This window comes from Gopherus evgoodei, chromosome 3 (genome assembly GCF_007399415.2).
Source record: "Gopherus evgoodei ecotype Sinaloan lineage chromosome 3, rGopEvg1_v1.p, whole genome shotgun sequence".
In the NCBI taxonomy this organism is placed as follows: Eukaryota; Metazoa; Chordata; order Testudines; family Testudinidae; genus Gopherus; species Gopherus evgoodei.
The window spans coordinates 24,168,199-24,191,216 of NC_044324.1; the positions used below are offsets into that span (position 1 = coordinate 24,168,199).

At 44.2% G+C, this 23,018-nt stretch overlaps 1 protein-coding gene across 1 annotated transcript; it reads right to left on the reverse strand.

The window, feature by feature from the left end:
• Positions 1–616: 616 nt before the first annotated feature.
• LOC115648125 (24-hydroxycholesterol 7-alpha-hydroxylase-like) lies at positions 617–21,855 on the reverse strand. Its single transcript, XM_030555286.1, has 12 exons — positions 21,673–21,855; positions 18,003–18,138; positions 14,545–14,719; positions 13,918–14,055; positions 13,746–13,839; positions 13,051–13,146; positions 7,958–8,048; positions 6,894–7,027; positions 4,661–4,756; positions 4,173–4,261; positions 3,321–3,408; positions 617–965 (listed from the first exon to the last, which is right to left on the reverse strand). Exons 1-12 carry the CDS (start codon positions 21,853–21,855, stop codon positions 894–896), a joined length of 1,392 nt encoding a protein of 463 aa, XP_030411146.1. The 3' UTR covers positions 617–893.
• Positions 21,856–23,018: the final 1,163 nt, after the last annotated feature.

Consider the following 23,018-nt stretch of genomic DNA (forward strand, 5'->3'; position numbering starts at 1 on the left):
TCTGAAAAAGATTTAGGGGTCATGGTGGATAATCACCTGAACATGAGCTCCCGGTGTGACACTGTGGTCAAAGGGCTAATGTGATCCTGGGTTGGGTAAACAGGGGAATCTCGAATAGTAAAGAGGTTATTTTACACCTGTATCTGGTACTGGCATGACCACTGCTAGGATGTTATGTTCACTTCTGATGTCCATAATTCAACAAGAAGGATGATGATAAAATGGAGAGGGTTCAGAGAAAGAGAAGATTAAGGGGTGACTGGATCAGTCTATAACTACCTACATGGGGAACAGACATTTGATAATGGGGCTCTTTAATCTAATCAGAGAAAGGTATAACAAGATTTTATGGTTGAAAGTTGAAGTTAGGCAAATTTAGATTGGAAATGAGGAGTACATTTTTAACTATGAGTGTAATGAATCACTAGAACATTTACCAGGTCATGGTGGAATCTTTATAATTGACAACTTTTAAATCAAGATGAGATGTTTTTCTAAAAGAGATGCTGTAGTTCAAACAAAGTATTTACAGGAAATTCTGTGGCCTGAGTTTAGACAGGAAGTCAGAGTAGATGATCAGAGCAGTTCCTTCTGACCTTAGAATCTATTAATCTGTTCACAAAAACATTCCATTCACATCGGTTAGATACTAAAGACCAGGTCCTCAGCTGGTGTAAACTGACAACGCTTTCACTGAAGGCAACTGAAATCAATGGAGATACGTAGATTTACACCATCTGAAGATATGACTCTGAGCATTCTCAGCATATGAACCTTTTCCTATGAAAAGTGAATTCATTAAGGAACAGAGGAAATGCCAAATCAGAGAAGCCAAATGGTCCATCACTCTGGAGGTGGCTGGTATAGGAAACCAAGTTAATAAAAGAAAATTTTCATTCTCTGCGTTTATACTGCACTCTGCATGGTCCATCGGGGTGACGCATGCTTGATAATTGAAGAAGACTCTGTAGAAAAGCACAAGCAATAGAAACCTGTAAATATACATACAGATGAAGCTTACACAAATTAATGTCAGAGCAGGGTAAAGGATCCATAAAGTGGGAATAAATGACATTTGACAGTACTTCATGGAGTGATGTAAAGGTGCCTTAGTGTAATTAACGATAATACCTAGCTCTTACATAGGGCTTATCATCAGCAGGTCTCAGTGATTTACAAAGAAGGTCTGTATCATTACCCCCCATTTGGCATATAGGGAAACAAGCACAGAAAGGAAAGTTACTTGCCCAAGGTTACCCTGGAGCAAACTGGGAATAGAACCATGGTCACCAGAGTGCCAGTCCAATGCACTAGCTACTCTCTTACTCTGTAAGAATCTGTCCCCCTTGGGACAGATTCTGCTCTGTTATGTTATCAAGAGTAATTTCACTGAGGATACGTAAAACCAGCACGAGATCAGGGCCCTTTATTAGTCAATCACAATTTGAAGATACAGTACATTTACATTCTCTGTTTTGTTTGGCAAATTATTTATGTTCATGAGCCTTTACTAAGCTTAACTTTGAGGGTTAGTGTCTGTTCTCTGATACCATTTGAAGCATAAGACTAACACTTTAGGCCAAAATTTTCAAATCTGGGTGTCTTAGAACTGGACACCGAAATCCCTATTTAGGATGACCAATAAAAAAGGCCTGGTTTTCAGAGGTGCCAAGCCCCCACCATTTTCACTGGAGTCAGTGTGAAAAGCCCAATACCTCTGAAGATCTCGCCATTAGTCTCTGGTTTCTATAACCATAGTCTGATAGAGCAGTGTTTTGAGGAACTTGTTAATAGTTCCCCATGACAAGATTTGACACTGATTTTTAAATCCAAATCCATCTCTGGCCTACACAAGTTTGTTTCCTTACTGTAAATAAGGTCGGCTGAAAATTTTCCTTCTAAAGTCCTCATTAAAGACTTGTGTGATGAATTCCCATCAACCTCCTCCCTGCTGACCTTCCAGCCTGGACATAGGCACATCCTTCTCCCCTGGCCAACAGAGGAGAAACTCTTTGAAAGACCCTGCCCCAAGAAATCTCCTTGCTCTGGGGCAGGACAGCGGCTGCAGGGTGACTAGGCAGCAGAGGAGGGAGAGGACACGCCAGACAATAGGCCTAACCCTGGACTGGATACCCCCAGAGGCCAGACTAGGAATGTTTTACCTTGAAATGTAACTCTAAGTCTCTGCATGCCTAGGGTATTTGCAACCCTTCCCTTTTCTGCCAGCCCTGATAAATGTCCCTTCACTTAGACGTGTGTCTAAGTGTTTAGTAGGTGGGAGGCAATGTGGTCTAGTAGATAGTGCAATGGACTGGGATTCAGGAGATCTGGGTTCTATTCCAAGACCTTCCACTGCTGTCCTTGGGCAAGTTGTTTCACCTCTGTGTCTTAGCTTCCTCATCTGTTAAATGGGGATAGTGATCCTGACATCCTTTGCAAAATGCATTGAGATCTACTCATGAAAAGGGCTAGGAGGTGCTGTTCCTGGGACCCAACAGGGCTAGCGCCTCTTGAGGCCTACCCACTGAAGTGCCTTCTACACCTGTCCCCAGATCATGGTACACGTGCTGCACTACTGAGAACCTTAAGAGGTTTGGCATGGGGCAGCAGTGAGCAGTTAGCAATTATACTTGAATGCCACATTGCTTCAAGCATCCACCTGTACTAGATCCCTTGCTATCAGACATAGCCTGTGCAGGCCAGCCACTTCTGCTCCAAAAAGGTCACAGTGGTGTTGACACTGAGTGGAAGGGTAAGGTGGTGGAGAAGTTACACACTGTGAAGGGGAATGTGGATGGGTCAGGAAGCTGGCCAGTTGGTCCAGACACAACTAGATTGTCTGCATAAAGGAGTGTGGGAAAGGGCCAGCTTGTCCTACTGACTCCCCCTCAGGGGGGATTCTGCCTGCAGGGGGGCTGCAGGATTTGGCCTTGTGTTTTGTTTATAATTCTTTTTTTACAAAATGATAAACATTCCAACTGAGGCCTGGCCTATACATTGTGTAGTAACATCACTATTTTGGGTAAGGGTGTGATTTTTTATTATTATTATTATTATATAGTTATACTGATACTACCCATAGTGGATGCAGTCAGACAAGAATAAAAGTGCCCAATACCAGTATAGTTTATTCTCCTCCCTCTATGGAATAAGCTATATTGGTAAAACTGCATCTATGCTATGGAGTGACTACACTGCTTTTACTATGCTGATATAGCAGTGCAACTTTTGCATGTAGATGAGCTCTGAAGGTACAAGATTTAAGTGTCTAAAGAAAACAGATCCAGATACTGACAGTGTAAAATGCAATTAGCTGTTACCTGCTTTGGCATTGGGTCCAAAAGAGTAAACTGATACTTATAAAGGAGTATAATAACTAACATGTGAATCTCCATTAAAGCAAACCACCTGAAAGAAAAAGAAAGAAAAAGCTTATCCATCGTGATCCTAGCACTGTTTATATATAATTATCATATTATATTGTATGCTTTTTTCCTGGTATCTTTTACCTATTTAAATCCTACTTCCTTTTCTGTACAAAGGGCATAAGGGATAAGAAAGTTCAAGGTCTAAACAGAGGAGTTTTTTCAGTGTTACCTTAGGTGTTCATTTCAAATGACACACGTTAGAGGGCTGGTTTTGGTTTAGTTTATGCCACTTGGGGAGGGTTTTAAACAAAACTGAAAAAAGCCTCCCCTAATACCAGTATAACCTCCCCTGTGGACACTCAAGCTGGTAAACCATAACTGTAAAACTTTCCCATGAAGAAAAGCCCTTAGATTAGTGCATTATTCCTTACTCCAAGGGCAGAGAATGTTTTATGGCCACTCCAATGCCATGAGCTCAAACTGGCATATCCTGTATTTGAAATAACCTTCCACTGATGAAAAGACGCTGGGAGAACAGCAGAGCTGGGCTGACTTCTGACTCCTCTTCTGCAAAATCCCTATCTCCTGATCTTCTACGCTGCTTTTCCATTCATCAAAAGACTAATCTCTCTTCCTTTGTGTACAGTCTTTTAATAGACTGACCTTGGGCAGTCCCCCAGAAATGGCATGCTACTGATCACTGGTGTAAAAAGAGAATGTTTTGGAGATGAAGAAGGCGTCCCCTCCAGTGGATCTGTTTTCCACTGAATTTAGGAATAAACAAACTCCAGCTGTTTCACTGACCTTCCTGGACACCGATGCTTTCCTCCTCCAAATACCAAATAGCCGTCCAAGAAAGCATTCTTCTTTAATGTTGCCTCTTCCCAACGATCCTGTGGGAAGAAAACCATTTTTTTCTCCAAATAAGCCTTGTATAAATAGGCTTAATGTTATTTCTCCAAGCTAAAAATGACCTTGCACAGCTAATCCTCGGATATGAAACTGTATCGTTGCTGGGGTTTATTGTCAATCTGTTATGAATTCCAGTTCCCTCTCACAAGAGGAGAGGGAGGGGTGGTAGCAAGGTCTGACCAATGAATTATAGGGGTATTGCAGTATTTTTTGTCATGAATAGGCAATATCTATTCAGTTTTATACTGAGACTATAGGCTCTTCCAGGGAGTTTGCACACTTTACCACTGTTTGCTGACCTTTCAGCCCTTCACATGGCTCCATCTTTCTAGCCCAGGGCAAAACAGAGCAAAATACATGTCCCAAAAGAAACAACTTACGGGCTTAAATATTTCAGGCTCAGGGAAATATTTTGGATTCCTGTGCAACCAATAAGGTGATGCCATCAGAAAGTCACCAGGTGGAATGACAAAATTCTAAATGAGAAACAAAAAATCTTCAGCAAAGGAATACATAACTGCAAGCCCAACGGGCTACCAGAATGTCTTGTCTAATAAAAATTGTGCAAGGGAAGAAAATCCTGGGATGATATGCAGAATATTTCATCTTGCTCCCACTGAAGCCAATGGCAAAAAACTCTCATTGACTTCAGCGGCAGTGGGATCAACCATACGTTTTCTTGTTAGTGTTACTATAGTGACGTGTGGACTAAAGACTACCTGTAGACTGAGCTCAAGTCCTGCTCCCGAATGCCATTCTGGCATTTTGGGGGGGGGGGGGGGAGTTGGGGGGCATCTGTGACAGTATTGCAGTACTATCACTTACTGGAAATACCAGAAGTGTGTTCCGGCACTTCTTTTAGGACTCAAGTGTTGCCGACAGGAGACACCCCTGTCTTAAGTGACTAATTAAGAGTCAAACAAAACAGTACTAGAAAAGATGGGGATTTTTTTTAAAGACCTCCTTGCCTTAAGGCAAAGTGGCCAAATAATTCATGCATCCTCCTGTCTTTTTTGAAATGTGTCCAGTATTTTCATCAAGAACAGGCAATGTATATTCACTGTTTTACACACTTTTACAAGTAGACTGTAAACTCTTCCAGGCAGTTCACACACTTTACCACTGTACAGAATCTCAGGCCCCTGGCGTGCTATACAAACAATACCATCAACATACTCTCCTTTTGCATGGCTGATTCACCTTAACAATGAAGCTGATGCTGCGTAGGAGGCATGGACTAGGTCTGAGGATATAATGAATATGAAAAATATAGAATGTGTGCATCTTGGAGCAGTCTTGTTTGCACTTGTCAAGTGACAGCACTTCACACAATGGGATCCGTGATTGCATTCCTAAATGCTATCGTAATTATCTGGGTGAATCAGGGTTTTTTCCATTTGTTGGCAATTCCAAAAAAAAAATTTGGGGGCAACTTTTTGAAAAACTAGGAAACAACAGGGCAGATGAAATTCAGTGTTGATAAATGCAAAGTAATGCACATTGGAAAACATAATCCCAACTATACATATAAAATAAAGAGGTCTAACTAAGCTGTTAATGCTCAAGAAAGAGATCTAGGGGTCATTGTGGATACTTATCTGAAAACATCTGCGCTGTGTGCAACAGTGGTCAAAAAAGCTAACAATGCTAGGAACCATTAGGAAAGGGATAGTTTCTATCTTATTATCTATTAGAATGCCACTATCTAAAGCCATGGTATGCCCACATCTTGAATACTGCCTGCAGTTCTAGTTGCCCCATCTCAAAAAAGATATATTAGAATTAGAAAAAGATACAGAAAAGGGCAACAGAAATGATTATGGGTATGCAACAGTTTCCATATGAGGAGAGATTAAGACGACTGGGACTGGTCATCTTAGAAAATGGACAACTAAGGGGGGATATGACTGAGGTCTCTAAAATCATGACTAGTGTGGAGAAAGTGCATAAGGAAGTGTTATTTACTCCTTCACATAACACAAGAACCAGGGTCACCCAACAAAATTAATAGGCAGCAGGTTTAAAACAAACAAAAGGAAGAACTTCACCACACAATGTACAGTCAAACTATGGAACTTGTTGCCAGGGGATGTTGTGAAGGCCCAAAGTGTGACTGGATTCAAAAAATAATTAGATAAGTCAGGGAGGATTGGTCCATCAATGGCTATTAGCGAAAATGGTCAGGGAAGCAACCCCATGCTCTTGGTGTCCCTAAGTCTCTAACTGACAGATTCTTGGGTTGGATGACCGGGGAGGATCACTCAATAATTGCCCCATTCTGTTAATTCTCTCTGAAGCATCTGGCATTGACCACTGTCAAAAGGCCGGATACTGGGCTAGATGGGCCACTGGTGTGACCTAGTATGGCTGGTCTTACGTTTAGCAAATTGAAAAGTTTGAAGAAAATTTTGAGTCAGGTCAAAACAAATACAAATTTTTGGATATTTCACCATGACCCATTTTTATTGTCAGGTTGGGGTTTTTTGGTTGGTTTTTTTTCGGTAACTACAGCAGAGTTCTCAATAATTGGCTTGACAATCTGAATGAACTGGTGACATCTATTTCCAGAAGATTTACAAGAAAATACAAAGTCCATTTAAAATAATACAACACCTGAACTTTTAGTGGCTTCAGTGCTTTCCTTATGATTGAACCTGGGGCCGCTAACCGTAAGGCTTCCAAAATACACTGCTTAATTAATGGAAGTTTCTTAAGGTCATCTTCAAAAACTTCAATCTTCGCTTCACCTGTTGAAACAAGATGGCATGACACAGATAGACAATAGTAGTACATCAGCCCCCTTTCAATTTAGAAAATTTCCAATCAGAATGGGAGTGATTTGAACCCACTTTGTGCTGAGATCACTTTGCATTGGGGTACACTGCCCAAACCCATAATAATGACCCGCTGTGGCTATCCCATTCTCTTGTTTGAGTTTTGTACCGCAAGGATTCTATTAACTCCAGTAAGGCTGAAGCTCACAGAAATCCCTGAAAGCCCATGGAAAGGTCATGGAACAGCACACATGAAAGAAATATCATTTAGGCCTGGTTTACACTTGGGAGAGGGAGGTCAGTCTAAGTTACACAACTTCAGCTACGTGAATAACATAGTTCAACATACTTAGATCTACTCACCACAGTGTCTTCACTGCGGTGAGTCGACTGCTGACGTACTCCCATTGACTCCACCTCTCACTCCGGTGGAGTACCAGAGTCAACGGAAGAGCACTCAGCTGTCAATTTATCGCGTTTAGACTACATGCGACAAATCGACACCCCTCCCAACCCCCGCTGGATCAATCACTGCCCACCGATCCAGTGGGTAGTATAGACAAGGCCTTAGTTGAAGATATTACACAAATATAAAGGCCAAATCATTAGAAGCTAAATCCAGAAATACTTACTCTGATTTTACTTAGGCCCAGAATCTGAGAGGTATTTAGATGCTTCATTCCCATTGAAATCAAGGAAAATGAGGCACTTTTCAGGATTTGGGCCTCAAGACCTTATTCAGGCAAACTGTCAAAAAAGCCAGTGGCCAAACACGCGTGGACTTCAGTGGGATCAGGCTGAGTAACGACAGAGCAAAAACTGACTGAGGGTTTTGGTCGTATGTTAACTGTGGTTTTACTTTCTGTTCCATACCACTGCAGTCACTTATTTCTGGTTTATTACCTGCTTTGCCGTAAACAGAACCTATGTCCTCCATGATGTTCTTGTAAACAGAAGGGTTAGATAGTATAAATGCCAGGGTCCAAAAGGCACCCTAAAGAGAGACAACAATTACCTCCGCAATATTAAATTCTGGTAAATTAAAACTAGGTCACTAAAATGGGTCAGAGCCTGCTTATCTTACTCACATGAGTAATCCTCACCTAGTTAACAGGGCAGGTGAGTAAGGTGGGCAGAGCTGGTAATTCAATTAAATATAATATGTTATTTAAAACATTTTAAGAGAAAGCAGTATGTTACGGATCTGGTTTTCAGAGGAGCTGAGAACCCATAGCCCCTTTTACCTTCCCCTTGCATAGTGAGAGGGCAGAATCTGTGAAAATCAGGCATTCAATGTCTACAAAAGAAGAGGATCTGGCAGCTAGAACGGTGTTTTCACAACAAAGCACCACGTCACTTATCTGGATTCATAAGGTTGAGATTATGAACTATTGCGGTGAACCAAAGGTTGAGATTACAAACTACTGCAGTGAACCAGAGCCTGGTTTCAGATGAATCTTGGTGGGGGAGGGGGTGTTATGGAGTATTTCACAGGTTTTCATGGTTTCAGTGTGAAACGAGCTGATACCCAACAGTTTTCTCTGAGCTTTGCAGGCTGCACAAATGCAGAACTCAAAACAGAACTCAAGTGATGCAAAAGCACAGGCATCAAAACCAAACACAGGGCCAGATTCTCCAGTTTGCTCCAACTATTTTGGGATGCTCCTCTGAAAGGGTTAGCAGGGTTTATGGCTGCTTTGCATTACTAGAATGGTGTAAAGCAGCCAGAGAGTATTGGTGAATCTGTCCCACAATGTTCTCTTGTAACAGGGGGGCTTGGCCCTTTAAGATCTAGAGGCCTGGGGCCAGCCAAGCCTGACTACTGAAGAGGTAGTCCTGACAGACATCAAGTGATTTCCCTACACGAGCACCAGGAGCTGCAGTGAGTGAGAGAGGCTCCTCCAGGGAAGTCCAAGAATGAGGCTGGGAACTGCAAAGCAACCTCTGTCCATGAGCAGTTGCTCAGGAGGCACCTGACCCTGTTACAGCCTTGTAAAATGAAACTGCCAAGTTTTTGCACAGATATGTGGATAGCAAAATTAGGTCCCATTCCTGCTCCCATTGAAATCAATAGCTTTACTGCCACCAGCTTAAACGGCAGGGTTTATAGGCCCTGAATCCGATTAGGAAAGTCACCTACTCCAACACATTTATTTCACATGAGAAAATTACTTGTACCATCCAAAACTATTGATGGGCCAGAAACAAACAGCCTGTATGCCCCCAAGCCCTGGGGCTGTTCAAATCTCAGTTCAGTACTCCCAGCTATCTCCGCGACACCACTGATTTCCTGAGGAAACTACAATGCATTGGTGACCTCCCAGAAAACACCATCCTAGCCACCATGGATGTAGAGGCTCTCTACACAAACATCCCACACACAGATGGAATACAAGCTGTCAGGAACACTATCCCTGATGATGCCACAGCACAACTGGCTGCTGAGCTCTGTACCTTTATACTTACACACAACTATTTCAAATTTGATGACAATATATATCTCCAGATCAGTGGCACTGCTATGGGCACCCGCATGGCCCCACAATATGCCAATATCTTCATGGCCGACCTGGAACAACGCTTCCTCAGCTCTCGTCCACTCACACCCCTTCTCTATCTACGCTACATTGATGACATCTTCATCATCTGGACCCATGGGAAGGAGACTCTGGAAAAATTCCACCATGATTTCAACAGCTTCCACCCCACCATCAACCTCAGCCTGGACCAATCTACACAGGAGGTCCACTTTCTTGACACCACGGTGCAAATCAGTGATGGTCACATTAACACCACTCTATATCGAAAACCCACCGACCGCTATGCCTACCTTCATGCCTCCAGCTTCCATCCCGGGCACATCACACGATCCATTGTCTACAGCCAAGCATTGAGGTACAACCGCATCTGCTCTAACCCCTCAGACAGAGACCAACACCTACAAAATCTCCACCAAGCATTCTCAAAACTACAATACCCTCACGAGGAAATAAGGAAACAGATCAACAGAGCCAGACGTGTACCCAGAAGCCTCCTACTGCAAGACAACCCAAGAGAGAAACCAACAGGACTCCACTGGCCATCACATACAGCCCCCAGCTAAAACCCCTCCAACGCATCATCAAGGATCTACAACCCATCCTGGACAATGATCCCACACTTTCACAGGCCTTGGGTGGCAGGCCAATCCTTGCCCACAGACAACCTGCCAACCTGAAACATATTCTCACCAGTAACTGCACACCACACCATAATAACTCTTGCTCAGGAACCAATCCATGCAACAAACCTCGATGCCAACTCTGCCCACATATCTACACCAGCGACACCATCACAGGACCTAACCAGATCAGCCACACCATCACTGGTTCATTCACCTGCACATCCACCAATGTAATATACGCCATCATATGCCAGCAATGCCCCTCTGCTATGTACATTGGCCAAACTGGACAGTCTCTACGGAAAAGGATAAATGGACACAAATCAGACATTAGGAATGGCAATATACAAAAACCTGTAGGAGAGCACTTCAACCTCCCTGGCCACACTATAGCAGACCTTAAGGTGGCCATCCTGCAGCAAAAAAAACTTCAGGACCAGACTTCAAAGAGAAACTGCTGAGCTTCAGTTCATCTGCAAATTTGACACCATCAGCTCAGGATTGAACAAGACTGTGAATGGCTTGCCAATTACAGAACCAGTTTCTCCTCTCTTGGTTTTCACACCTCAACTGCTAGAACAGGGCCTCATCCTCCAGTTCAAGTATGAATTTTCCATATGGCTCCTATCTTTTTAAGGGTTTTAACAAAACTGAGGCTCCAACCACGACTGAAGGCTGAGCTATTAGAAATATGTATCTAATTACAGCCCAATTAAAGATCCAGTTACAGCCCACCTCAGAGATGGATTCACTTTATATTCTCTCTTTAATTCTGGAGGGTGTGTACACCTGGCAACCAGATGAGAGTAGTATCAACACCTACATAAACAGACACTGATACCAAAAAGAGAGAATAAGTGGCAATCCTCCCCCACAGGTACTCAACTATTCACATTCTCAAATCTCCAAGAGACATGTGATGGAAATATTACGAGCTGGGTGAAACCTTGTTAGAGGTTGAATTAAAACCTCATTGAGATTGAAGGATGCATTCCATCCATCAATTAACATAAGTACAAGGCTAAATTAATCACATGCCCCGATGTAAAACAAAAGGATTATTGGATGGTGTTGGGGGGGGGGAGGGCTTTGGGCTGAATTTTGTTTTGGATAAGGCCATGTATGCAATGGAGTGAGCCTGAAGAAATCCAAGCAGAAGTCTGTAAGCATGGCATGGCCCTGGAAGAAGCTAGAGAGAGAGCTTTTTGGATCTGATGCTAGCTAAAAAGGCACGAGTTTGAAGAAGCAGGACCTTATACACTCCTTGCATTTAAACAAGATTGTATCCAAGAAAATACCAGACTCCATCATCAATTTCTGCTCCCAGCTGGAACATCCCCAAGGCCTGGAACTTTGACTAGTCATTTCGGTCAAAAAGGGGTGACAGAAAAATAGTGGCTGCTTTCAGTCAGGCTTTCACAACACTGCCCAATGTATCATGTGAGAGCGTGAGCAGGCACTGCAATATCTTCCATGTGCTGCCACCTACGGAGCCCAGTGAGCAAGCCATGTTGTATGTTCTTTTTATACCAGCCATTCTGATGGCAGGCAACATGTTGTTCTGCTGTGTAAGGCATTCCGCATGAGATGCAGAACGAGATTTTCAAGTTCGGGGCCTGCGGGGCTACCTCTGAGGTGGAGGAAAAATTATGAGACACCAGCACCATCCTCCCTTCCTTAGTATCAGCACTAACAATGCATTATGCAGTGCTCTTCAGCTGTGCCTCCCCAAACAGCCTGGTGTGGCTCCACCCACACTCCAGCCCTAGGCCCTTTCCTGCAGTTCCTTCCTGGTTCCTGCTCTTTCGTACTGCAGACTGACTTGGGGTAAGTGGGGCTGGGGCTGCCTGCCCTGCACTCTGGGGATGGGGTTGGGGGCCTGGCCAGAACTGCAGGGCTGGGGGCAGCCTGGTGCAGGGGTTGCTCTGGGCTCCTCCAGGGGAGATGGGGCAGAAGAGGATGGTAAGGGTTGGGGCCTTGGGCAGAAGGGGAGGGGCCGGGAGTTAGCCTGCCCCAATAATCAGTTCACTGGCCACCCATGTCTTCAGCAGTGTTAGCACCATCAAAAAGTGTGGGGAAGAGTGCCAAGAGCACTGGCCTGTCTCTTAGCAATAGTAAAGAGTCAGATCTTGCCTTCACAGCACAGCTATTCTGTTGCAGTTGTGTCTGGCTGGGGACCAAGAACCTCCTGGGAGATTTCCCTGTTGCCTGTGAGTCAGTTAGACCCTGCTCTACCAGGGGGAGTTGGAGAAGTCCTGAGTATTTCCTGTGCACAAGCTGCCTGCCAACCTTTACTTCTTTGTGCCTGTTACTGGCTGTCGAATGTGGAAGGTGCTAGGAAGAAATAAATTTGGGAAAAAAATATTCCCTTTCCTTATCAATACTGAATTTGAATTCCTTTGTATCAGTTGCTGATGCCTGGTTTACACTAGAAAATTAGGTCAGCATAACTACGTCGCTCATGGATGTGAAAAATCCACAACCCTGGATAGTTAAGCCGACCTAAGGCCCCGTGGAGACAGCACTAGGTTGAGGAAAGAATTCTTCCATTGACCTAGCTATCGCCTCTCTGGGAGATGTATTACCCGCGCCGACAGGAGAATCCCTCCTATCAGTGTAGGTAGTGTCTACGCTGAAACACTACAGTAGTGCAGCTGCAGCAGCGCTGCTGTAGCTTTTTCGTGTAGACAAGCCCTCAATCTCTCTGTCGAGTGAACACATTACAAGCTTCTTCACTCCTTAAGAAATCTGCCAGATGTTGACTCTTATTTTTTCCTGTCTTTTCCCAACAAATCAGAGATGCAAGAAAGCATTTCTCAGCTAATATACTTACCGAAAGAGCATTAATTTGGGAAGCCCAGAACAAGAGCAGCAAATAACCGGAAGCTCCATTTCCATGCAGATTGTCCAGGACATGCTGTATTAGTGTCTCTCATAAACAAGGGAATGAATATGTACGTTAGAGATTGTCTAAAGGAATGGTTTGCTAACATACTCTGCCTGCAGCATTACCACATTAGTTTACTGAAGAAAAAAGTCCTATTACTTAACGGTCCCGGGTCTGAGGATAGAACCCTTTCCCCCTCCCTCTTGTTCGACTTGAATTTTGTTACCATTCCAAAGGGTGCTATTTATTAAATCAGAGAGACCACTCACTCCAGGGCATGTCCTGCACAAATCTCATCCCCTTTCATGAGTACAGGAATAATAATCAAATCACACAGAAATTCCAACCAAAGCAACAAAACTTGGAACGTGGAATTATGGGCAAGCAACACTGAATTCATGTAATTGAAGCTGGTCAGAGCTGACTTTTCTCCCATAGGAGTAGCAGAGAATTCTATCCTTTTAAGTTTTCAGACCTTTGGGTCTTACAAATGTGTCTCAACTTGAGCACCCTAAAATGGAGGCACCCAAAATCACTAGTCATTTTTTAAAATCTTGGCCCATGTCCATAACTTAGCCCCTAACTATACCAATGCTATCCTGGCGTTTTATAAAAAAAAAAAAATCCTTTGGTAGGTTTACCTTAGAGCCACTTTCTGAAGATTTGTCTTTCTTTATGTCTGTTGCAATCCTTTCAAATACGTTAAGTAACCAGGCTTTGGATTTAGCCCAGTTCCTGTGAGAGGGGGAGATAATAAATGGAAATGGATTTTAAATGCACCTTAAGGAACAATTTATGAAGCATAAAACTCACCTTAAAAAAAATTCAGGCATCTGGGACCCGAGTTCAAATCCTTCATCGTAATTCTGAAAATGCCTTTCAAACTCCTCAGTTATTGGACAGAAGCTTTTCCCAAACAGGGTTTTCATTACTGTTGGACACACGATACGCCTGTGAAAACAGAAGGTTAAAAGTCATTCATTCAAGCATTTTTTAAGGCAAGAATGTAATCTCTTTGGTTAGCAATATAAGAGTATTTAAGAGTGACTCTGGTGAGAAAAGTGACTATGTAAAATGGAATCTTCTCACTTGGCAGATCTGATGCTCGATTATAATAGAATTAGATCTGCTGACTTGAAATACATTAACAACTTTTTACTCCTGTAAGCCCTGCAGAACCAACACTGCTATTGGAAAGTGAGCTAGATCCCATTCTGGCTTACAATTCATTCAGGGTGAAATTGGCTCCAGAGGGCCTTGCATCACATCAGTCCCCATTAAGCCCCCAAGATCAGTCTTATATGGGACTTTGGTGACACACAGATTTTTCTGTTGACCCTCAACACAGAGGTGAATTTCACACACAACAAATAAATATTTACATGTTTAATAAACATACTGGATATTTGTGCAATAAAGCTGGATTGTAAATCTACCAACCTTACTAGGTCACTGAGATCCTCAGTTCCTTCTTTGCCCAAATGCTCCACGTGCTCATGGAATTCTTCACACAGAGTCTCAGAGAACTGATGCAGGTTAGAGGAATTCAGTTGTTGTACCATCAATTTGAAGAACATGCTACGGTTCTGATGAAAGCTTTCTTTGGAGATTGAAACTTATATAGAAAATATATAGCAGGGGTCAGCAATCTTTCAGAAGTGTTGTGCCAAGTCTTCATTTATTCACTCTAATTTAAGGTTTCGCGTGCTGGTAATACATTTTAATGTTTTTAGAAGGTCTCTCTCTATAAGTCTATAAACTATAGTTGTATGTAAAGTAAACAAGTTTTCAAAAATGTTTAAGAAGCTTCATTTAAAATTAAATTAAAATGCAGATCTTATCAGTTTAGTGCAGTGGTTCTTAACCTGGGCTGCACGCATCCCCTGGGGCAGGGCTGGTGCAAGGATATTTTGTGTCCTAGGAGAAACTTCCACCTTGCCCCCACCACCACCCCCCTGCACATCGATTCATTGAGGGGCAAATCCCAATGAGCCTTTATAGGGGCCAGCCATGCCCAGGGGCTGCACCCCAGACCAGGTTCCCCCCTCCCTGCCCCCTGAACTCCCCTGGAGGGTGCACAGCCACCTCATGAGCCCTCCCCAACCCACCCAGGCAGGGTGGAGCCGCCTTCCGGAGGCACCGGAGAGCCAGAGCGTCCTGCTTGCGGCAGCAGCGAGCCCCAGCCATGGAGGAGCCAGCGTGGTGCAGGGGGGCACGAGCCCTGCAAAGGCAGCGGCACTGCTAGCAGGGAGCAGCTGTGCCCCCACCCCACCCAGGCTGTGGCCTGGTGCCCCCCCCCAGAGGCTCCTGCAGGCTGCAGTGGATGTATGTGGGCACCAGCCTCCATGCACCCCCCGGCTCCCTCCTTGCCTAGTGTTTCAACAATCAAAAAAGAGGGGAGAGCCCTGCCCTAGCCCCTCCCCCATCCACTCGCTCCCACTTCGCACCCCGACTGCCCCCATCAGAACCCCCAACCCCCCTCACTCCTTGTCCCCTGACTACCCCCTCCTGGGACCCCTGCCCCAGCTGTCCCCCAGAACCCCACCCTCTACCTAAGCCTCCCTGCTCGTTGTCCCCTGACTGCCCCCTCCTTAAACCCCCCCTAACTGCCCCCCAGGACCCTACCCCCTACCTGTCCCCTGACTGCCCCAACACTTATCCACCCCCCCAGCCCCAGACAGACCCCCAGGGACTCTAATGTCCCATCCAACCACTCCCCGTCTCCTGACAGGATCCCCAGAACTCCCAACTCATCCAACCCTCCCCTTGCTCCCTGACTTCCCTCTAGGACTCCCCTTACCAGGTCCATGCTGGTCAGATGCTGGCTCCATGTGGAGGCAAAACCACGTGGAGTGTTGAGGCAGTGGGAGGGGCAGCGGCGGTGGTGGCTCACACTTCCGTGAGCCACAGAACCCGAGCGCAGTGAGGGGGGAGCTGAAGGGCGTGCCTGCCTGGGCTGTGGCCTGGTGCCTCCCCGGGGGGGCTCCTGCAGCAGATGCATGCGGGCGGCGGTCCCCATGCGCCTCCTGGTTCCCCCTCCCCAGTGCTTGGGCTCTGCGTCTCCCGGGAGTGTGAGCTGCTGCCGCCGCCATCACCGCCCCTCCCGCAGCAGGCTCAGTGTCCCGCGCCCTGGCGGCTCACACTCCCGGGAGCCACAGAACCCGAGCGCGGTGAGGGGGGAGCCGGGGGTGCGCGCCTGCTGCCTGTCTGGGGTCCCAGCCGCCGGCCCTGCTCAGCTTCTGCTGACCTGGGGTTCCATTAACTCAGCCAGCCACACACTGAGCAGGGCCGGGGGCCAGGACACCGGCTGGAAGCCCCGTGCCAGGCAAAATCGGCTTGTGTGCCAAAGATGGCACGCGTGCTGTAGGTTGCCGACCCCTGATATATAGCATATTTTGGAAGCCAGCAAGTTAATTCCCCAGCCACTCACCAAAGCAAAATTTTGTTGAATTGGAAAATGGAATAGAAAGTATTCTTATAAAATTTGTGGATGACACAAAGCTGGGAGAGGCCGCAAGCACTATGGAGGACAGAATTAGAATTCAAAATGACTTTGACAAATTAGAGAATAGCTCTGAAATGAGCAAGATGAAATTTGATAAAGACAAGTGCACAGTACTACATTTAGAAAGGAAAACTCAAATGCACAAATACAAAACGAGGAATAACTGGCTGGGTGGTAATACTGCGGAAAAGGATCTGGGGCTTATAGTGGATCACAAATTAAATATAAGCCAACAACATGATGCAGTTGCAAAAAAAGCTGATATCATTCTGCAGTGTATTAACAGAAGTGTCCTATGTAAGACACAGGAGGTAATTGTCCTGCTCTACTAAGCTCTGGTGAGGCCTTAGCTGGAGTATTGTGTCCAGATCTGGGTGCCACTCTTTAAGAAAAATATGAGCAAATTGGAGTCTAGAAACCCTGACCTACAAGGAAAGGTTGAAAAAACTCGAGTATGTTCCGTCCTGAGAAAACATGACGGGGGGCGGGGGGTACCTGATAATAGTCTTCAAATATGTTAACGGCTGTTATAAAGAGGATGATGATCAATTGTTTTCCATGTCCACTGAAGATAGGACAAGAAGTAATAGGCTTAATCTGCAGCAAGGGAAATTTAGGTTAGATATTAGGGAAATCTTTTTAGCTATAAGATTAATAAAGTACTGGGATAGATTGCCGAGAGAGATTGTGGAGTCACTGTCATTTAAGGTTTTTAAGAACAGGTTAGACAAAACATCTGTCAATGAGGGCCTAGGTATATTTGGTCCTGCCCCAGCATGGGAAGATGACTAAATGACCTTTTGCAGTTCCCTACATTTCAATGATTCTATAAGGAGTGCTCAGAAGGTTATATCCACTCCATGTAGAGGACCAGAACAAAGCTCATTGGGAAACTGTTTCCTCTGTTTTTCAACATCTAACATCAAGATTACGTCTAACACTGTAATAAGAGACCCATGGCATGGCTGCAACTGGCTACAGGTCAGCAAACTCGAGCTTGCAAGGCTCTAGAACATCTACATCTAAAAAGGTCTCAGAGTCTGGGCTCCAGCCCAAGGCCAAATGTCTACACTGCAGTTTTATAGCCCTGCAGCCTGAGTCCTGTGAGCCTGAGTCAGCTGACCTTGGCTTTGAGACTCAGTGCTGCAGGCCTTTTATTGCTGTGTAGATCTACCCCATGAGGCCTTGATTGAGGTTTTGGGCATTACTAAAATAATGGGTTAGAAGCCAATGGAGATATGCCAATTCACATCAACCAAGGATCTAGCCCAGTATTTCTGTGTACTGGATGGATTCTTCTCCCTAAGTTTGTGACTTGACCGTGGATCCAAATAAGCTTCTTAATCTTGATATGTGACTAGATTTGAGGTCTACATAAGAGAATATCCTGTACCCGTGCGTTGGATGGCTTGCTGCACCGCTTCATCCAAATCTGTTTCTTTAGACTTCAGAAATTCAAGAACATCCTCTGTCTCAGTCACAAAGGTTAATCGATTTCCCAGAATGTACACAGTGAACACTGGTCCATACTAGAACAAACAATAATACAACATTTGTCAGGATTTTTTATGATTAGTGTATTTTATAGAACACCAAGATATTTCCCATAACTTCAGCAATTGCCAATTAAGCAAGAGTTAAAACCCACTTCAAATGGACACTGTCAAGATGAAAATTATGAGCCTGATTCTGCACTCTGTTATTACAGTTTTACCTAAGAAAACACGGTGTTAAAACATTATGAGGCCAGATATTTTAGAAGTTGGCCTTTTTTTTTTTTTTTTTTTTTTTGTAATTTAGGTCATTTAGATGCCTAAATAGCAGACTGCATCCACAAATAACTGAGTGCAAAATAATGTCCACAAAAACATGATAATGTTCACACACAAAATGTTCCATTCAATAGAGTTAACATTTTCAGTGGAGTTGCACCAATGTAAAAGTGGTTTAATGGAATGGAGAATATTTAAAATCAGTTCTTACCCATAAAAACAACAAGGAGTCTGGTGGCACCTTAAAGACTAACAGATTTATTTGGGCATGAGCTTTCGTCAGATGCATGGAGTGCATGGAGTTCTTACCCATGTTATTACTAGTAAAGGGGTTTTGAATCAGCCCAGAATGCTTTGGGTTTACCTTCTATATTTCCATGGATGATGCAATAAGTTGTGTAAGTTTCACTATTTTGTTTTCTTGTACTAGCACAATGCAGTTGTGTTTTGATTTCCAGCACTGAACAATATGAAGTGACCACATTTATACTACTTAACTGACTGCATCCATAAATCAGAGGGTTGAGTCCAATTGTGAGAACAATTTAATTGCACTCAGAATTTTGGGCCAACAATATTTGAGACTTGGGTTTAGGGTTAACTTAAAAAAAAGTTTAAAAAGCCAAAATAGCTCAAATTATGCATTGCTACAACTATTAGGATAAATTTCAGTCTGATCTTTATGAAGCCTGTTTTTATGGATGCTATTTTGCTTTCACAATTATTTGTAACACAATCTGCTACTTTGGCCTCTAAATAACCTAAATTGCAAAAACAAGGCTGACTTCTAAAAATCTGGCTTCATAATGTTTTCATAACATCAGGTGTTTTATATTCTATCAGTGTATACAGTACTGTGAGGTATGATACTACTACAAATTTGATCTGCTTCTGGGATCAAAATTATGTACTTGGATTTTCTAAGACTCCAAACAAGGAAGTCAGTTAAGAGGATGGTTGTGATTTAAATACTTTTTCACTAGTAGCTGAATTGTATTAATCAATTCCTTTCACATAAACTGCATAACGTAACAATTTTCATTCACTGCATAACTGGGCAGGATTTGAGGTGACCCATAAGAACTTTCGTAGACAGATTTCAGTGCATGAACAGAGTCTTCACCCAAATCTGCCTGCATTCTTATGCAGAATTAAGAGCTCTGTAGGCGAAGATCCCCTCTCCTGTGGAACTGTGCTGGACATGGAGAGAAACTCACTCTTCCTTGTGGTGATCCTGAGCTTCACAGAAAAAAATCTCTAACAGGGGCATCATTTCAGAAAAAATCAGTGGAGGGGAGTGGAGGAGGAGTGTCAGCCTACAGGACATTATGTGTGCTTATATTATATCCTGCAAAGTTTGGGTGAGGCAAAAAGTGGAGCATACAGATGGGGTTGTGGTTGAGGGCAACAGCCCCCAGAGTAGATGAGTGGGGGGCATGTGGGGTTAAGTGCTCCCCCACCCCCGACTGGCCTGTGAGGTTGGGGGGAGGAGAGGGGCTCTGTCCACTCGCTGCACCTGTCCCCCGGCATGCTCGGCCCCCATCCCTGGCAGCCGGGCCTGGGTGGGAAATGGAGGGGGTGGGACCAGCCATGTCTGGTGTTGGCAGCACTGGGTCGCGGCTCGGTGCAGATCAGCAGCTGCCTGCAAGAACCTCGGTGGGAGCTGCAGGAGGCTCCCTGCCTGGGCCCGGCTGCCAGGGACAGGGGCTGAGAGAGTCAGAGTCTCCTCTCCCCCTAAGTATTTTTCTGGCTCTCTCGGCCCCTGTCCCGGGAGTGGGCCGCTGCCAGGCTCTCTCAGGCGGCTGCTGCACGGCACAGAGCAGTGACCCGGAGCAGCCTGCTTCAGCCGCATGAGAAGCGGCTCCATCCCGCTCCCCACCCGGCTGCCAGGGAGAGCGGCCAAACGTGCGGGGGAGGGTGCAGCAGGAGAAGGACAGAGCCCCTCCCCCGTAGGTAACGTGGAGTGGGGACAGTGAGGCAACTGGCTGGGTGCAGGGCAGGGAGGTCTCTGGGCAGAGGAGACACGTGGGGTGGCCATCTGTCCTCCCCTTTAGCTTGTGTCCCTCCAGGATGGGGGGAAAACAAGTCATCTATGACTGACCCCCTGACTTCTACCTAGGCAATTCTAAGTATGTGCCTGGCTGTGATGCCATTGGAAGATTTTATAAAGTCTGCCCAAATGGCTTCTAAGCTGGTCAGAAAACAGAACTTCTGTCCAGTGGGAAATTCCAATTAATAGATTCATAGATTCTAGGACTGGAAGGGACCTCGAGAGGTCATCGAGTCCAGTCCCCTGCCCTCATGCCCCAAATACTGTCTTGACCAGTGTTGCTGCGGGGGGGATCATCCCGAATCAGAACAAACAGTTGCAAGCTCAAAATATTTTGTGGAATGGAAATTTCAAACTATTTCCATTTGGAAACATTGCAATGACATTATCAAAAGTTTTCATTTTGATAACCTTGAAACATGACACTATTAAATATAATATATGCATGTGTAATTTAAATAAGTATAATAACATTAAAGTTTTTTTGTTAAATTATAAATCTAAATGAAATGAGAGTTAGAGCTGAACTGAACAAGAATGTCGAAATGAAATGAAACAACAAAATCAAAATAGAATAGTGCATTCTGATTTTGAAGGTTTCAAATGTTTTCTGGTCAAAATGTTAATAAAAATTGACGTTCCCTCAAAAAAAATTGATGTTGACAAAACATCATTTCCAATAAAAACTGTTCAGCTGAAAAATTTTCATCAGATCTACTTCCAACCAATACAGCAGTGGGTTTCAACCTTTTTTTCATTTGTGGACCCCCTAGAAGTTTTCAGATGGAGATGTGGACCCTTTTGGAAATCTTAGGCATAGTTTGCGGACCCCCAAGGATCTGTGGATCCCAGGTTGAAAGCCACTGTTCTATAATAATGACAACCTATTGTGGACCCTCTAGACTTTGTCTGTAGACTCCACGGGGTCCGCAGATCATAGGCTGAAAACCACTGCTGTATGTTTCAAAGTATGGTTTGTAAGATCAGTGGGAAGGGGAGCCTTGTATTCTCAGCATTAATAAAAATAGGCTTAAAAATAAAGTATGGAAATTAGAATAGAAAAGCTAAGCTAATGGTATAAATTTAAATGGTCAAAAGTCAGGAAATGCAAAAATGAAGGTTAAATATTCAAAAGTCTGCTTTTTTTTGCTTATACATTACAACACCATCTTCAGTTATATGGTAATATCCCATTTCTCCAATAATATATTATTTATTCATACTCTCTACAAGCTTATTACCTTGATTCTGGCTTGTTCTATAAACTTCAGAGGAGCTTTCCCAAACTGAAATGCAGCTCCAAACCAAGGGATCCAGCCGCGGATTAAAGGTGGGGAATTTGGATTTCTTGGCTGAAACAAAAAATACATAATAATAATAAGCCCAAGGACTAAAGCCAAGACAACAGTAACATCTATGTCCATTTCGTCCCTAACACCAATGACTGATGATGTAGAGAAATGTTGCTGTTGATTCCAAACTGGCTTCTGCTGCTGCTTCTGAGGCTCCCTTATTGATGTATTGTAGTATTTATATAGTGTACATGGGTGTACTTAGGGCTGTACACAGGGTAAATGTGCTGAATGTATCTGAACTGAAGAACTGTTTTGAATACGATAAATGAAAAATGGGGTGTGGCTGTTAACGTAGCATATGTGGTGGAGTGGGTGGGTCTGTGAAAAATGTTTGTAATGTAAAAGAGGAGGAGAGTTGGTTGATTATTCATAAACTCTTCCAATTGTTATTTATGGGTTAGAAGAAGACATAATAGTAGGTGCGGATGCAGAACAGATATAGCTTGTTCCAAAGTCCATTGAGGTCAATGGAAAGATTCCCTTTGAGTTCCATGGGCCTTAGACCAAGTCCAAAGGGAGAAGCTAATAGTTGTATGGGAGCAGAAGGAAAAATGTGCAGGTATGTAAGGAACTTTGTAGTCTGGGCAATGATGATGAAGAGCTTGGATTCGATGCAGAAGCTGGCTAAGTAAGCTGGAGCAGATAGAGGAAGGATGACCAGTAGTTACACTGCCAGCCTAGGAGTTTGAAGAACGAGGTTCAGTTCCCAGCCCTCTCAGAGACTTCCTCTATGACCTTAGGAAAGTTACTCAGTCTCTTTGTGCCTCAATTGTAGCACGGCGTTGGTGTCACTTGGCATAAATCTAGGTAGCTCGGGAGGGTGGACGATCATGAGTGCCGATGAAGCCCTCCTGCTCAGGCCTTAATGAACCATTGTTCCTCCATGTTAAACACTTTGTGTAACCTAGTGTAACCTGATGTACTTATAGCTGCAAAACTGTAGTGTTAGCAGTTAGTTCTCGGTTGTAACAGCCAGTTCTCGGTTGTAACAGCCAGTTCTCGGTTGTAATACATTGAAGCTAGGCTAAAGCACGCTCAAGGCCATTTTAAGATACTGTATACATGTCTCAATAGCGGAGAGGGGGGAGAAAGGGGGAAGACAAAAGATTGAATGAGAAAAGATACTGCAGCTGGATGGGAAGGGAGGGGGAAGTGAGAGATCAGCTAGTCAGCAAGAAAAAGTTTTGTAGTAAACAACTGGGATATCAAAGGAAGAAACTGCTTGTTTTAGG